The 16,857-nt window shown below is 42.7% G+C and overlaps 1 protein-coding gene across 1 annotated transcript in view; it reads left to right on the top strand.

The window, feature by feature from the left end:
- CRYGN (crystallin gamma N) overlaps positions 1 to 16,619 on the top strand; it is a 51,455-nt gene extending 34,836 nt beyond the window's left edge. Inside the window, exons 3-5 of the mRNA XM_073582249.1 lie at positions 12,577 to 12,825; positions 14,668 to 14,813; positions 16,390 to 16,619. Coding sequence (XP_073438350.1) covers positions 12,577 to 12,825; positions 14,668 to 14,813; positions 16,390 to 16,525 — 531 coding nt within the window. The 3' untranslated portion in view covers positions 16,526 to 16,619. The remainder of the gene's footprint in view (positions 1 to 12,576; positions 12,826 to 14,667; positions 14,814 to 16,389) is intronic.
- Positions 16,620 to 16,857: the final 238 nt, after the last annotated feature.

The raw sequence follows: 16,857 nt of genomic DNA, 5'->3' as shown, positions 1-16,857 counted from the left end.
TTATTTTGCGCGTTCCGCCGTTCCTAACATTATACTAGCGCCAGGGTCTGGCTAGTGATGGCAGATCAGCAGCAACTCCTTCAGTGCATTCGCCAGCTAGGGGGCCGTTTTGCTACTCTTGAGAGTGTCATCGCAGCGGCGAAGTCTTCGGAGGCTGCTGTACAGGCGATCGCCGAGGCGGTTTCCCGTATGTCCACGTCCTCCCACGCGCCGACAGTTACCCGCCTCCTGTTGCCCGATAAATTTTCTGGCGATGGCGCCTCCTGTAGGGGTTTCGTCAGCCAGTGCTCTATCCAGCTGGAGTTACTGGCTGTGCGATTCCCTACGGAACGGGCCAAGGTGGGGTTTATTGTTTCCCTTCTGTCGGGCAAGGTGTTGGAGTGGGCTACGCAATTATGGGAGCGTGGTGACCCAGAGGTTCGGACCGCTGCTCACTTTCTAACAGCTATTAAGCAGGTCTGCCTAGGACCACGGGTCACACACGACACCTCTCTGCAGCTACTTGCTTTGACTCAGGGCTCCCTCTCGGTTAGTCAGTATGCCGTTCGTTTCCGGACACTGGCTTCCGAGCTGGAGTGGTCTGACAAAGCCCTCATCCCTGTGTTCTGGAGTGGTTTGGCGGAGCATGTTAAGGATGCTCTCTCTACCAGAGAGGTTCCTGCAAGTTTGGAAGAGCTGATTGCTATTTCCACCAGCATTGATATCCGTTTTTCGGAGCGCGGCCTGGAGCGTGCTCAATCCAAACGGAAGGTTACCTCGGCTCCCAACTTTTTTGAGCCTCTGGAACCACCCCAGCCAGAGACTTCACTCCCAGAGCCCATGGAGGTGTCTCGCGCCATTCTCAAAGCGCGTCTGGCACAAAACTCCATCTGCGGTTGTCATTGTCAACACTCTGTCCCCCAGGATAACGGGGTCCCGTAATGGCCAAACTCTGTGCCGCCGGGCAAAACCTTTGTCCCCCTCACCTTCGGCCGAAGGCTCTCGCGTGGGCGCACGCGTCCAGGGCGGGTGGTCACTGTGGCTACATGCTGACCACAAAACTCCTGGCAGGGTCTTATTGGTGGCCGCACAGGGCTCAGGACATTAAAAAATATATTCGGGCATGCGCCTCATGTGCTCGGGATAGCCTCCTTAAACAGAGAGTGGAAACGTTCGCCGACACACCGCGGCGTTCCACTTCAACCTATGCTCCGGGCGATTTTGCAGATCCCGTTGTCTCCCATGTGTCCCTTCTTAAACCTGGCAATCTTGCCGCCTCTGATACTTTCCACGTATCCCGGTTTTCCGTGTCACCTACCGGGACATCAGACTTGCCTTTGGACGAGTCTGAGGCCTATGCCTCTGATGGGCACAAGGTGGTGGATTGGAAGGCTCAGAGGGGAGGGGGCCCTAGGAGGGGGGGTAATGTTAGGCGTCAGGTTTCTGCGTCTGCTCTGCAGGAATCCAGAGCCTCACATTCTGCGGTCTCCTGCTGTCTATCTACTGCAGAGAAGATTACCTTGCAGCAGACCGCTCCAGAGACTAAGTTCCTCTGTGCTCATACTGGGCATGCTCATGAGACGATCTCCTATTGGAGATCGGGAGTCATGTGCCCAGGTCTTGCTCCAGATCTCATTGGTCCATCTCGGAGATCTGGAAGGTCCCGCATGGCTATAAAAAGTGCGCATGACCATTCGGCCATGCGCTAGTATAGACTATACTTACTATGTGTGAATGGTGACGGATGTATGATTCTGGTGACTGACTCATTTGAAACCCCATTCCCTTTGATAATACGCATGTGGATAGGGAATTAGTTTAGCAGTCAGCGCCAGTCAGTGGCAAGCCTTAAGCCACTGTGCTCACCGCACCGCTACGCTAGCGTCCGACATCGCGCTTGCATTCTGGCTTTGTCGCCGAGCGGCAGTGTCCTACGCCGCGCTGCAGTTGCAGCCCTCCTTGGCGTCCGCAGAAGTGACGCCGCACACACGGTAGGTCTAGACGGACGCAGCTCCTCTGTCTTGGGTCCTGCCCCTGTGACCAGATACCGTGTGTGCATCTACCTGAAGCCTGTGTCACTAACAGGTTCAGCGTTTTGATAAGCATAAATGAGAGACCGCAGGGCTGAGACAGAGTAACATCATATGATATTTGTTAATAAATTCGGAAAGTAAGAAACACTAAAATCAGCCCATAGCAAATCAGTGCAGGACACACTGCAAATAGACATAAGCAAAGAGGAGAAGAACCAGTGCATAGACGTCCAATATAGTGAAAAAGTCACACAGCTTTTATTGAAAAACAGGTTAAAATTGGCACAATGGCAGGCAAAGGGTGACACAAAAAGAAGCAGAGCTAAAAGGTACACAGTATCTATAGGACCCTCATATCCAGAATTATGTATTATAACACCTGGTAAAGTGGGTGGAAATAGTTAAATCTGTTTACCTGATAACTAATAGTAATGATCTAATGGCCACAGCACATAATAAATAGCAGGCCAGTTTATACTGCAATATAGGGTATAATCCCCAACAAGACTGCTATACTCAAGGTGATCAAAATTGCTGAGACCAAAAAATACATAGACACATACCAGGAGGGGAGGACACTGAACCGCAAGCTCTGTTATAATACATAATTCTGGATATGAGGGTCCTATAGATACTGTGTACCTTTTAGCTCTGTTTCTTTTTGTGTCACCCTTTGCCTGCCATTGTGCCAATTTTAACCTGTTTTTCAATAAAAGCTGTGTGACTTTTTCACTATATTGGACGTCTATGCACTGGTTCTTCTCCGCTTTGCTTAGGTTCAGCGTTTTGTATGTTTTTTGTTGCGGCACCTCTGTGTGTGAACAGAGGCCGCTCTGCGCACTCCGGGTGAAGTTGAACCCGTGTGCATCATACCGCCATATTGCTTGTCTGCCACCACTTAGCAGCGGTTGTAACACCTACTGCACGGTGGACCCCGAGCGGCGAACGCACTTTATTATTATTTTTATTTTGCGCGTTCCTAACACTTGTATTCTTACCCAAACAGTTTCCACAGAACTCCCAGTCTCTGAAGCTTCAATCTCTGTGCAGATATGCGTGTTTCTAACATACAATGCGACACCCCCTCCTCGTTTATCAAGTCTGTTTCTTGCAAATAAGTTGTATCCTTCTAGCCTTGTATTCCAATCATGTGTATTCCAATCATGTGTATTGTCCCACCAAGTTTCAGTGATTCCAATGACATTATATTTATTTTCCTGTGTTAGTAGTTCCAATTCTCCTGGTTTGTTGCCCATGCTTTGTGCATTAGTATAGAAACATTTTAGTTTGTGATTGTTTTCTCTTTCTCCAATATTTTTATTATTTAGATTTTTTTGTCTTTGTCCTTTCCTCCCATTTCTAATAGCAGAGTTCTCAATAGCATTTGTCAGGTGTATGGCTTTTTCTGGTCTTTTGCTTCCCTTCCTGCATTGTTCTAGTTTAAAGCTCTCCTTACAAGTGTAGCAAGGCGACTTCCAAATACATGTTTTCCAGTCTTTGTAAGGTGCACCCCATCTCTAGCAAGTAGTTCATCGTAAAGGTAATTCACTCCGTGATCCAGAAATCCAAATCGTTGCTGACGGCACCATCGACGTAGCCAGTTGTTCACCTGCAGAATCTTATTCCACCTCCTTGTTCCATGGCCATCCACTGGGAGGATGGAAGAGAAGACCACCTGCGCTCCCAGTTCTTTCACTTTCTTGCCTAAGTTTTCAAAGTCTCTGCAGATGGTTTCCAGGTCGTTTCTTGCGGTGTCGTTTGTCCCCACGTGTAGTAGCAGGAATGGGTAGTCATCTGTAGGTCTGAAGAGTCCTGATATCCTGTCAGACACATCTTTAATTTTTGCACCTGGAAGACAGCACATTTCTCTTGAGGTTATATCCGGTCTGCAGATAGCGGCCTCTGTTCCTCTCAACAGGGAATCCCCCATGACCACCACTCTCCGTTTCTTCTTTACAATATTTTTCTTTCTCCATCCATGACGACTCAGAGGGCGTACAAGGTTGCTGTTTGTGGGCAAAGTCTTATCCTGATGTATTTCTTCATCATTCTCCTGTGTAAGAGCCTGGTACTGGTTCCTGAGCAGTATGGGTGCTGACTGCCTCCTGATCCTCCTGCTTCTCTGGGTCACATGTCTCCATTCCTCTGTTTCTTCAGGTGCACTTCAAATTTCTTCTCTTTCTGTAACATGAAGAGATAATTCTGCTCTGTCCAAGAACTCTTCACCTTCCTTAATGATCTTCAACCTAGCTAACCTCTCTTCAAGATTTTGCAACTTTTCCTCCAACAGGGACACAAGCTTGCATTTGTGGCATGTGAAGTTTGGCTTTTCCATTGGTAAGTCTGTGAACATGTAGCAAGAAATGCAGCTCACCAAATGGCTCCTGGCCTCTTCCATATTGTTATTATTAAAGAGATTTCAAAGCAATGAAAAATGAGCCAAAATTTACCTCTTTTCAGCTGCAATGGCCAAAATCCAGTGATCGTTGAGCTCGAGGAGACTCTTCACTTATCCCAGAAGACACTGGGAATATGCAAATTCTCTCCTCAGGACTCTTCCCCTGACAGTGGTTCTGGTGAGATTTTACTGTACAAACGGTGCTTCTGGTGATTTATTACTGTACTGATGGTGGTTCTGGTGATGTGGTCATGTAGATGCTTTAATCTTTAATTTATGAGACTTGAAACTAAAACATTATAAGGTCAGTGTGCTGGACTAAAACTACAACAGTCTGAATGTCTGTCAGCTGAAAAAGAAATTGACATCTACCATATGTTACCTACAATATCTCTAGCTTAGCTGTAAAAAAGGACAGATAAACTAAAAGATCTCAAAAACAAGTAAGTACAAAGAAAAACTTATCTGTGGTCACTGTATGTGGAAATGACCAACCATGAGTCACCATGAAACATGTATTTTAATGGTAATTTTATTTTCAGACTTCCCGTGTTGCCAATAAAAAAGTGGCCACACGTGATAACTGACCATCATATGCACTGAACAGCCATAACAGTAAAACCACCTACCTTTTTTTAAAGGTCCATATTGACAATATTATATTTCTGACCTATTGAGGAATGGACAGCACTTTTTCGAAGTGTCATGTTGTATGTGTCACCAAGATGTTACCAGCAGATCCTTTAAAAGGTTATTCCCAAAATCACAATATTGTCTTTTAGTAACGTACACATATATTTATTAATTTGTGCCAATATAACCCATTTTTAAATCTTCTTATTTTGCATATGTAAAGATATGGACCACATTTCCCTCTTGAAGAAACAAGTTCATTACTGTAAAATGTTATGTGATGCAATGTGAACTGTGATGTATAGTGGGACTTGTGATGTGTGTTAAAGGTGTTAGCAATACTGATAGTGTGTGTAGTTTGACAATAGGAATAGTAAGAGTTAATGTTTGGGACTAGCCCAGAGTGAGGGGTCCTGGGTTGCATGGAAAGAGACAATTTCCTGTCAGAGGGTTAGATAGGGCCTGGAGTGCATAGCGAGTGCACCTAAATGTCCAATGTGAGCAGTGCCGCATTTTAGGTTGTTCCTAAGTGAAAGTAAACCAAAGTAGAGGGATAGCGAGATGCCGAAAAGAAGTGACTAAGAGACAGAGTGACCTCCTGGAGATGAGTCTTTAGAGAGGACACCTAGCGGAGAGGCCTAGAGTTGATAGCTCGCAATGTAACGGACCTAGACAGGACTGAGTAGGAGAGTCGAATAGATTGCCCCCAGGGGGAGTTCCAGAGCGTCAGAGAGCTTAAAGCTAAGTTCAGACATACTGGAACCTAAAGGGGAAGGAAGACGTGGAATCCCGGGGTAAGCAAAGGACTCTTGTTAAGCAGAAACTGGAAAGTTAACACTGGGTTGTGGTCAAGTAATGAGAAACAGTGGACAGAGAGAGCAATAGAGAAACTAAGGAAACTGTGTAGAAAATGAGTAGAAAAGGAAACGTTCATAAGACTGTGTACCTGCCATCTCTTGTATATATTACCTACTAAGTTTCCGTTCAGTAAAAAGTTTATTTTTGAATGGTGGTCTCCCTCATTGAACTGTGAAACATCTGGTTTTGGCAAACCAGCAACGTCCATTACATGCGGCCTGCACGGGAGGAGCGCCCCCACAGCACAAATTCACACACATAGCCAAGTCCCGCACTTTCATATAGCGTGCTGGAGTGTGACAAACGAAAGCCTCACTCATGGCTTCCCCTGCCACGTTACAAACATACCAACCCAGTTTTAGGATGACTTTTCAGGGTCTAGTTATCCTCCGTTTGCCATTAGAACCGCACTGTAGTAATTCCAGTGTTTATGATCAATCAAGTGCAGTGCAGTCTTTCTCTCAGCTGGATTTCCCCAGCATAGTTGTGCTCTGAGATGTGTGTAGAGTGCAGTTTATAATGTGAGGAATAATGTCACAAGAAGGAGCAGAGCCTCCTTCATTACACTGTTGGAGCTCATAGCAGGAAGCATTGTTGCCTGTGTGCTGTCAAGAAAGAAGAGCCATGTACTGCAGGATGTAGCTCCATACAGGGGCCAAGAGGAAAGCTATCCTGCAGGATGGGGCTGTATATAGGGTACACAGAGGAAATATATACCGCAAGAGGGGTCTGAAAAGAGCGATATATTGCGGCAGAGGTATATCTAGGTATCCTGACACCCGGGGCAAGAATTCAGTTTGGCGCCTCCGCCCCCCAAGCACATATGCCATTTCACACTTAGTCACGTGCTGACGACCTGCTTGCCCTAATTCAATGTTCAGTGAAAAACTGAGAGAAGCAGAAGAGAAGATCATTGTCACATAACAGTGTAAGTATGAAAATCGCATATGAGTGAAGCAGCGATGTGTTGACTACTGGAACCTGCATGCACTGCACATTTTTAGGATTCTCCATTGCACAAGTATGTAATTTGTACACTCCTTGCCACATTCCAACTAGATGTGCCTGGCCTCGCTCAATTAATTTTCATTGAGTGAGACTACGCATGTCTAGTCAGCAAGTGACCGCATGTATGCAAATCACCAGCAAGAAAGAATCCTGACATGCAGTGTGGACTCTGAAAATTCAGAAGTCTGTAGAATGACTGCAGACTCATCGCAAGCTTGGACAACCCCTTTAATGCTACTAGCAAATCATAATATGTGAATTGTAAAATTGTAAATAAAAAGTTAATAGTCTCCAAAGCAGAGGACCATCATCTAGAGATATCCAGAATCTTGTCGAAAAAAACTCGAGAATTGATCAAGATTTTATCCTTATAGTGTTACCCTGGAGTAATTTATTTTTCTCTTATGGGCCTAAAAAGTTACAGACAATTAGTTGCTAACTACCTGTCTGATTTGTCTGCTGCCGATCTCTGCTAGCTTAGAGTGGTCATGAATTACTCCTGCCGGTGATTCTGTTGCTTTCAGTGACATTGTTAGTGTTGATGTTGATGTCATGCTGATTGACAGCCGGCTCCCCACTGCATAACTTCGAGGAGATGGCTGTCAATCAGCATGACATCAGCAGTCACACCACATTGACAAAGCAGCCCAGAAGAGAAAGAGCTGCTCTGTTAATGTGAAGCAACAGAATCGCCAGCACGAGCAGTCAATGATTGCTCTGAGCTGGAGGCAGAACAGGCAGGTACTTAGCAACTACTTAATTCTTAGCCCCATGAAAAAATAGTCCTGTATAACCCTTTTAAATTCTATTTTTGGAGATGTTTTATTTATGTAATATATTCAGAAGAGGATTCTGAAATACGGACATATTTATTACATATTTATTACATTGTACATCTTTATCAATTGATAAAGTTGATATTGTAACAGTAAAATTTCTATTTTTGACTTTCAGAATTTTTTTATGCTTTTTTTCCCCAGAATATTTTCCTTAAAATTGGCTTTAGAGTAATGTGCACAATTAATGTTACACTGACAGCAGGTTGTGAACTTGGATTCCTGTTTCTGTGCCTCATTCCCAGGATTTATTAGTGGATTCATGTGTATTTCTATAAGTTATTCGCAGCCTATGGTAAACTTCTCTAAAACTCCCGTGATACACACTGAGCAGTTCGCCACTATATGCTTTATGCTCTATACATAAAAGGCGCAGCGACACTGCCATTCTCATCAGCCAAATTCCTGCAGAGCAAATCTTTTGTCTGCATGTCTACAATATGGTGAAAGTCTGGGATCAGCAGTGTTAGATAGAGGGGATTGTGTCTACCAAGCAAAAATGTTAAACCTTCTATAGTTGCTGTATTGTTCTATGGGGCTCGCGATCTCAGCCTCTGTCTGAACTGTCATATATATTGGAGTGTCCAATTTTTCTGCTGGTCACATTAGTTGGCTCCTGTGTTCGTTTGGACACTGTCCAGTACAAAGATGTCTCAGTATTCTGGAAAAGTAAGTAAACGCTTCTGCTATACACGGGTGTATAAGTACAGGCACACGTACACACATAAATACACACGTATGCAAACATACCATCAAATACACACATATATACAAACACACACACATGGATGCTGAACATAACTGCTATCAGTTATAATAAGTCCTACTATTACTAAGCTAGTAGTTTATGGTTAGGTTGATAAAGAAGTTAAATCAAGTAAAATTTAGTAATTGGTGGAATAAAGCCAAAGTACAAAATTTACAATTAGACTTTGGAAATTGTTGCTTGATTTTTGCCATAGTCTTACTTTACTTTACAGGGGAAATATATATTTGTGTAAAAGGCAAGAGGACATGTTGTATTATCTATTTTTTTTAGAAAAGCTATTTCGTGACATACTGTATATATAATGATAATAATAATTACAATTCTATGTATGTATGCAATAACTATATATATATATATATATATATAAAAAATAATAAATATATGTATATATACTATATGTATATATATATATATATATATATATATATAGTACAGCTTTGGCAAAAATTAAGAGACCACCACATCACAACCCTGTCATGGGCAGCCCATTCTCCAAGACCTGAACCCCATTGAAAACCTGTGGAATGAAATCAAGAGGATGATGGATCGTCACAAGCCAGCAAACAAAGAAAAACTGCTTAAATTTTTGCGCCAGAAGCAGCATCAAAGACTGGTGGAAAGCATGCCAAGACGCATGAAAGCTGTGGTTAAAAATCATGGTTATTCCACAAAATATTGATTTCTGAACTCTTCCTGAGTCAAAACATTAGTATTCCTGTTTCTAAATGATTATGAACTTGTTTCCTTTGCATTATTTGAGGTCTGAAAGCACTGTTTGTTTGTTTTTTTAATTTTGACCGTTTCTTGAGGTCTGAAAGCACTGTTTGTTTTTTTTTTTTTAAATTTTGACCGTTTCTCCTTTTCAGAAAAAAAACAAACAAAATTTATTGCTTGGAAATTCGTAAACGTTGTCAGAATGTTTGTAGACTAAAAGAACCATTTACATTTTACGCAAAAATATACCTATAAAGAGGAAAATCAGATAAACTGAACATTTGAAAGTGGTCTCTTAATTTTTGCCAGAGGTTTATGTATACGTTATTATTTTTTTTTTTTAATTCCTAAATTGAATCCCCACCTCAATGATGAATTGTATAACTGCCTGATCCAGTCATCATTCATGAACACAATTTCAGCTTCATGCTCATTTTTTATGTATCACTACAATAAAAGATCGGAGAGGAAAGTCAATGAAAGCCTATCACACTGTAAACAATGAAAGATAGATTTTTGCCTTCAGCCAGCATGTATGCTTAGATACACTTCTATTAATGTCAGTATGTTTGCACTGTGAGAGGTAAGAATAAGAGACTTTCAGGATCATCGAGAAAGTCTCATTGGTCCCAATGCAAAATCTCCAAAAGGACCTCCAACTATCAAAGGTCTTGAATAATATTGGCCTTTTTGTATGGTCCAATGAAACTTTTCGGGCACCCTAGGCTACGGGAAAGGAAAGTCAACAAAAGCCTATCACAATGCAAACATCCCTAGATCTGTAGCTCAGATACATCTAGGTATGTATATATATACTGTATACTTTTCAGGCATTATTTGTTTTATTGAGGTAAGACATGTGAGAACATTGATTCAACAATTGTAGGAAGATAGCTGTGTGCCTGCAGCCAGCGTCATGCCCGGATACACTGCTAAGTATTAGGCCTCTTTCAGACATCCGGTGTCAGGGGTCCGGCGGCCTGCGGCGAATAGCCGGGCCGCCGGATCCGGCCTGCAGCGGTGACACCGGATGTACATGCGGCCCCTGATGCGGCTTGGAGGACATTTAAAGGAGCCGCAGCACCGGGGGTCGAGAGAGCCAGCCGGAGAGAGATCGGGAGGCGAGAGAGCAGCCAGAGAGACAGCGGGGGACAAGAGAGCAGCCAAAGAGACAGCGGGGGACGAGAGAGCAGCCGAAGAGAGAGCGGGGGACGAGAGAGCAGCCGAAGAGAGAGCGGGGGACGAGAGAGCAGCCGAAGAGAGAGCGGGGGACGAGAGAGCAGCCAGAGAGACAGCGGGGGACGAGAGAGCAGCCAGAGAGACAGAGGGGGACTAGAGAGCCAGCCAAAGAAAGGTATGGAGCGTATGGAGAGAGAGAGAGAGAGAAGGGGAGGGGGAGAGAGAGAGAGAGATGCGCGCCGGGCACTTGTGGGGTTAAAACTCATAGTGCCCGGGCATGCGCAGTTGAAAAAGCCGCTCCGGCGCTGCAAAAAAACGTTGCAGCCAACATTTTTTGCAGACGCCGGACGGCGCATGTTTGCCGTATCCGGCAAAACCCGGAGGCGCCGCATGTCCATCCGGCATGATGCGGCGATCATTATATTCTATGTGAAAAAACCGGATCCAATTCCGGATCCGGTTTACACAAATTTCGCCGCATCATGCCGGATTTAAAAAAACGGATGTGTGAAAGTAGCCTTAGAGGTAAGAGAAAGAGACTTTCAGGATCCTAGAGAATATACAAATTCCATGCTGCCATGAATGAACTATAAACTAAAAAATGATAGTGTTGGCCCCCTCAAAAACAGTCTGGGCGAAACGGTGGAAAAGGATGATGGAAAGGCCAATCTGCTAAACTCCTTCTATACTTTAGTTACACAAGAAAATCCCACGACAGGTGACATGATCAGGGATACCATAACTTTTTAATGAAATGTCATCTACTTATCCTAGCAGGAAGTACAGAGTCGCCTCAAAAACACTAAAGTAGACAAATCCCCGGGCCCAGATGGCACCTCCGAGTACTGCAGGAATTAGGTATAGCGATAGACAGACCATAACAACCATTAAAAAATGGGTCAAAACTGTGTCTGGAGACTACAGGCTTATAACCTCTATTGTGGGTCAAATCTATGACAGTTCTTTTAGAGATGGTATCCTGGAATATCTCCATAATTAATAATCTTATGATCCAGTATCATGGGATTATGTGGGATCAGTGCTGTCAGACTACGCTTATCAGCTTCTGTGGGCAGGAGGTTTCAGACTGGACCAAGGTAAGGTTGTGGACACTATGTAATTGAACTTTTCAAAGGTATTTGATGCAGTGCCACACAAAACGTTAAAACTAGGAAACGACAAACTACTTGATGAACGGGCCTTGTAATATACTAGGTCATCTTGTATCGCCTTGTACTCTTTGTGTGTTTTTTTAGCAAAATATAATTCTATAATTTTCTTACAGTTTGATTCATTGCATTAAAACCCACTGTATCCTATTAGAAATCAGTCTTTGCCCTATTGACGATGATGCACTAATGTTGATACATCATATCATTTATTGATGTCACCACATCCCTGAAGTAATATTTTCCATTTGGTCTTTCACTGCCAGTTATGATAATCATTAGTGCAATCATAAACCAGAAATGTAACTAATTATGTAATATATTGTATAGGATTTACAATATAAAAATACTAATCAAGAAAACATCAAGCACTGAGATCCATACAAAGATGTGGGAAGTTTCCAAGTCACTAGCTGTTGCTTCTCTTCATCTACTTCCCTTGGTCAATCATACAACATGCATTACTCAGCAAACACTTCTCGGAATCAATGTCTTTATCCTTGAATTTAAGGTTTATTTTACCATTGGTAATAGGAGTTGTGACTGGAATTGCTTTTTATGTTTTGATGATGGTTGTCCCAGGGGCTATGATGAAATATATATCAGCACAAATGACTATATGACTAATAATGACCATTTTCTAAGACATCCAAATGTTGAAATATTTCTCCTAATGTCCTTGGGAGCTTCCCAACATGAGTTCATGCGCAATGATGGGGGTAGATATTAGTAATTCATTATCATTTTTTAAGATCTGAGTATATATGTTGATAAATATTTGGGTTTGTGTGATTTCTTTGGTAAATCCTTCAGAGACATTAAACATTTTTATTTGACAGAAGCATCTGCAAGTCATTTCCTAAAAAACAAATCTTCTTTCTTCACAGTTTCGTTTTATATACCAATCGCATATATTACATTTCCACAAGACGAGCAGTCAGTGCCACCTATTACATTCTTGGCCGTATATGTAACGAGATTTTCTCTCTTTTTGTGTTAGATCATTTTCTACGAGGGAAAATGTTTCACGGGAAGGAAACTGGAGGTCTTTGGAGACTGCGATAACTTTCAAGACAGGGGATTCATGAATCGTGTCAATTCCATCCGTGTGGAAAATGGAGCCTGGATCTGTTATGACCATCCTGACTTTAAAGGACAGCAGTATATTCTGGAACGAGGAGAATATCCAGACTTCCATCGCTGGAATGGGCATAATGATCACATGGGATCCAGCAGACCCATCAGAATGGTTTGTTATCTTTCATACTTTTTCTTAGTAACCATTTTGTTTTTTACTATTTGCTGCCCATGGTCCAAGTCATACTCATCATATGTCTTTTGTTCATGTAGAGAAGTTATAAAGGGGATTAATCACTCATAAAAAAGCCTCTCCAATATGCAACTGATCACTGTGGGTCCAGCTCTGGAAATCCTAAGGCTACGTGCACACGCTGCGGAATGGGGTGCGGATTTGGCCGCGTGGATTTTGTAAAATCCGCAGGTAAATCTGCAGGTCAAAAGACCTGCGGTTTTACCTGCGGTTTTGCCCTGCGGTTTTTCATCTCTACAATGGAGGAGATGGCAAACCGCTGCGGATTCCGCAGAAAGAATTGACATGTCAATTCTTTCTGCGGTTTCAAAACCGCAGAAAAACCGCGCGGAAAAAAACGCACCGTCTGCACTGCGTTTTTTTATTCCCATAGGGAATAATGGTACTGTACACCACAGCAAAAACTGCTGCGGACCCGCAGCGGCCAAATCCGCTGCGGAACCACAGCAGAATCCGCAGCGTGTGCACACCCCCTAAATGTTCACCATACAAATGAATGGCTGCCATGTAATGAGTAGGCCCTGTCTGTCCAAGTGGGGACTGCTCTTACTTGGAAGGTTTCTGGTATAATTCATACCTCCCGAGTGGAGAAATCCCTTTACCATACCCATACAGTATGTAGCATTTCTTAATAAGGCATAAGGCTTTACAGACACATTGGAAAACCAGAATAAATCACTATAATTATCAATGATACATGTCCATAATTCTGATATGTAGACAACAGCTGCATTCACTGTGAACTGTGAGATGATAATTATGGTCAAAATAAGCTGTATACATTTCTTCAGCTTAAAAAACATCATGGATGCCTTAAACTGATGCCTTAACGTGCCCTATTTTTTATTGACTGTCCTGGAATTTCTGCACGGTTGGCAACCCAGATGTAAGGGTATGAGCACATCTGAATTAGGAATTACGTTTTCGTGTTTCATCATAGGGACAGAAGAATGGATGTCATGCAATGGATAAATCCATCACATGTAGGCCTGTAGCAGTGCTAGACAGAATATCATTATCATATCATGGGATCCATTGAATTTCCATCATGTCAGTCAATATTTTACTGGAAAAATTTAGTAGGATACTGTTATTTCATCCATTAAAACTGATTGAATCTATGACTGAGCCACCGACAAATGTGGGAACAGATCCTTGTCCCACGCTTTTATTGTCTTACCCACAATGACCAATATTAATGACTTTTCTCTATGGTGGATATATGTGGAAGATGATACCTGCAACTCATCCAGTTAGTTTGGTTTATTTGAAAATCATATTATTTGGTGGCTACAAACTTGGCAATTTTGCCGGGGCCTTCAGATAACCTTTCATCTACTGATCTAATGTTCAATCTTAACTCTTAAAGATATATCTCATCTACAACACATGATACGGTTACATGTGTTTTTCATAGATGAGGTCCTGTAGCCATGAAATAGGTCTCCAGAAACATTATACACTGCTCAAAAAATAAAGGAAACACTAGACACTCTTACTGAACCGACTCATGGATGTTAGTGACCTCCCTATCATTTTCATTTGTTGTTTATTCCATTAGCACAACAGCAGGATTAATTGAATCACAATCAGTGCTGATTTCACAGTGTGACTGACTTGGAGTTACATTTTGTTGTTTAAGTGTTCCCTTTATTTTCTTGAGCAGTATAAAATTAAAACTATATAACAAAGAAAGTTTTGCTGGACTGGATAAAAGCACGGCTGTATTTGCTCCTTCAGACTTTTCTCTGTGTTTTGTAGCATGGAGAACATTACAGACTGGAGCTGTTTGAGGGATGTAACTTTACTGGTCAATGTATGGAGTTCTGTGAGGACTGTCCTTTCCTCCAAGGACGGGGATGGAACAAGAACTGTGTAAATGCCATCAAGGTCTATGGTGATGGAGCGTGAGTATCACATTAAGAGGAGCGTAATGCAGACAACAGAGTCCTCCTAGAATGAGTGTAAAATACTGAAGGAATAGTCATTGCATGTATACAGCAATATGCAATTCTAAAACGTCTTGGTGGCCTGGTTGCAGGATCTGTATACATGTATACACAGGAGCGGACACACACAGAAGTGGCACCTGTGCAAGAACAGTATATGGGCCCTCTGCCATCCAGTAACCCATCATATGGCACAATTCCCCCTGCTTTGGACGTAGAAGTGGGCCCCCTTATTTCTTTGGCCGCACAAGCTGCATCAATAATATTTCTACCCCTGTGCATGCATGGAAACAGCAGATTCTGTTCTGAATTTTTTTCATGGAGGCCCACAAAGTGAAGAAATATGCTTGTGGCCTGTTAGTAAAAAGTCAAGAGGGCCCCATACATGTAAAGTTAGAAATTAGAAAATGGCATTGTGATAACTTGTTGATCAATGGGGGTCCGATTGCTGCTGCCCATACCAATCGGCAGAACAGGGAACCTTTATTCCCTCCTCCTCCATTCTCCATTAATTTGCTATTGGTGCTGCTAAGGCTGGTTTCACACTTGCCTTGGGCAAAGCTGCGGAGGGCGGCATACTTCCTCTGTTAACCCCTGCCCACTGCCACACCTCTTCCATTCAGCTCCGCCTAGGTCTGCCTGCGTCCTGCGTACCTATATTTAACATTGAGTACGCAGGCCATGCTGATGTATGCAGATGCCTTCGCTTGCGTCGTTTTGACGCTGCGCTGACCGCAACAAAATGCAATATGCTGCGTTCAACACAGTTCAGTACAGCGTCAAAATGACGCAAGCGGAGGCATCTGCATACATCAGCATTGCCTGCATACCCAATGTTAAGGATAGGTATGCAGGACGCAGGCAGATGTAGGCGGAGCTGAATGGAAGAGGTGCGGCAGTGGGCGTGGCTTAACGGAGGAAGTACGCAGCCAAGTGTGAAACCAGCCTGAGTGCTGCACTCGGCTTTCTCTTGGCAGCCCCATAGTGATGGGAGGGATCCTCTGTTGGGTGTCTGACCTGACTCATCATTTTGTAATGAGGATAAACATTTTGATCTGTGCGGGTCCCAGCCATAGGACGCCCACCCAGAATCAAGCTATAACCTATCCTACTGATAGTTTATAACTTATTTAACTGGACAACACATTAAAATTTTGCTTTGGGGTCCTATGATTTATGTGTCCGTGACTCCCTGTGACTGCCATGCTTACATTTGCTATGCAATTACTCGCAACTACTAGATGCCATTCTTGAGGTAACGTTATTACAAAATCTCGTTACTAAATTACTAGATTGGCTATAGATCTACAGATTTATGCTGACTGACATATTTAAAGTCGGGAAGCAAATTTATTGGCTTTTGACCCATGGGGTTTTCTTTTGCTTTTCTCGGGATTAACATTACAGGAGGGTAAGCTAAACCGAATTAAGTGGACAAACGTTTTTAGAGTTACAAACTACGCTACCATAAGTTTCTGTATAAGCAAAATTAATTAGTTCAAGTTAATATGTATTTTTTATATGTATATTTTAGCTGGGTACTGTATGAAGAGCCCAACTACCGTGGACGTATGTACATTGTGGAGAGAGGAGACTTCCGCACATTCAATGAATGGCAGGCCCAGAGTGCGAATATCCAGTCAATCAGACGGGTCGTAAACTACTTCTAAGTGCTGAATTTCAGCTCAGTGAAAGGGACAATCGAACTCTTAATAACATTTACCTCTTCTTTATGAAACATGCTCAATAAATTCCTAAATTGTGTGTGTGTCATCTTCATGATTTATTTCCTTTGAATTAATATGTTCTCTGCAGGATGTGTTGCTAGCAGATTGTGATGGTAAAAGGTGTGATATTTGCACATTTACAGGATTGTCTTGTTAATTCCGAAGCGTTTCACAATGACTCACTTTCTAAATGTCAATATTCACGTAGCTAAGTGGTTAACCTTAGATTATAGACTTACCCTTTCTCACCGTAACCAATTTTAATTTTTGCGCTT

The sequence above is a fragment of the Dendrobates tinctorius genome, unplaced genomic scaffold, assembly GCF_039654945.1.
Source record: "Dendrobates tinctorius isolate UK_male_01 unplaced genomic scaffold, ASM3965494v1 ptg000070l, whole genome shotgun sequence".
NCBI lineage: Eukaryota > Metazoa > Chordata > Amphibia > Anura > Dendrobatidae > Dendrobates > Dendrobates tinctorius.
The sequence above is the reverse complement of the archived record's forward strand: the minus strand, read 5'-3'. Positions and strand labels throughout refer to the sequence as shown.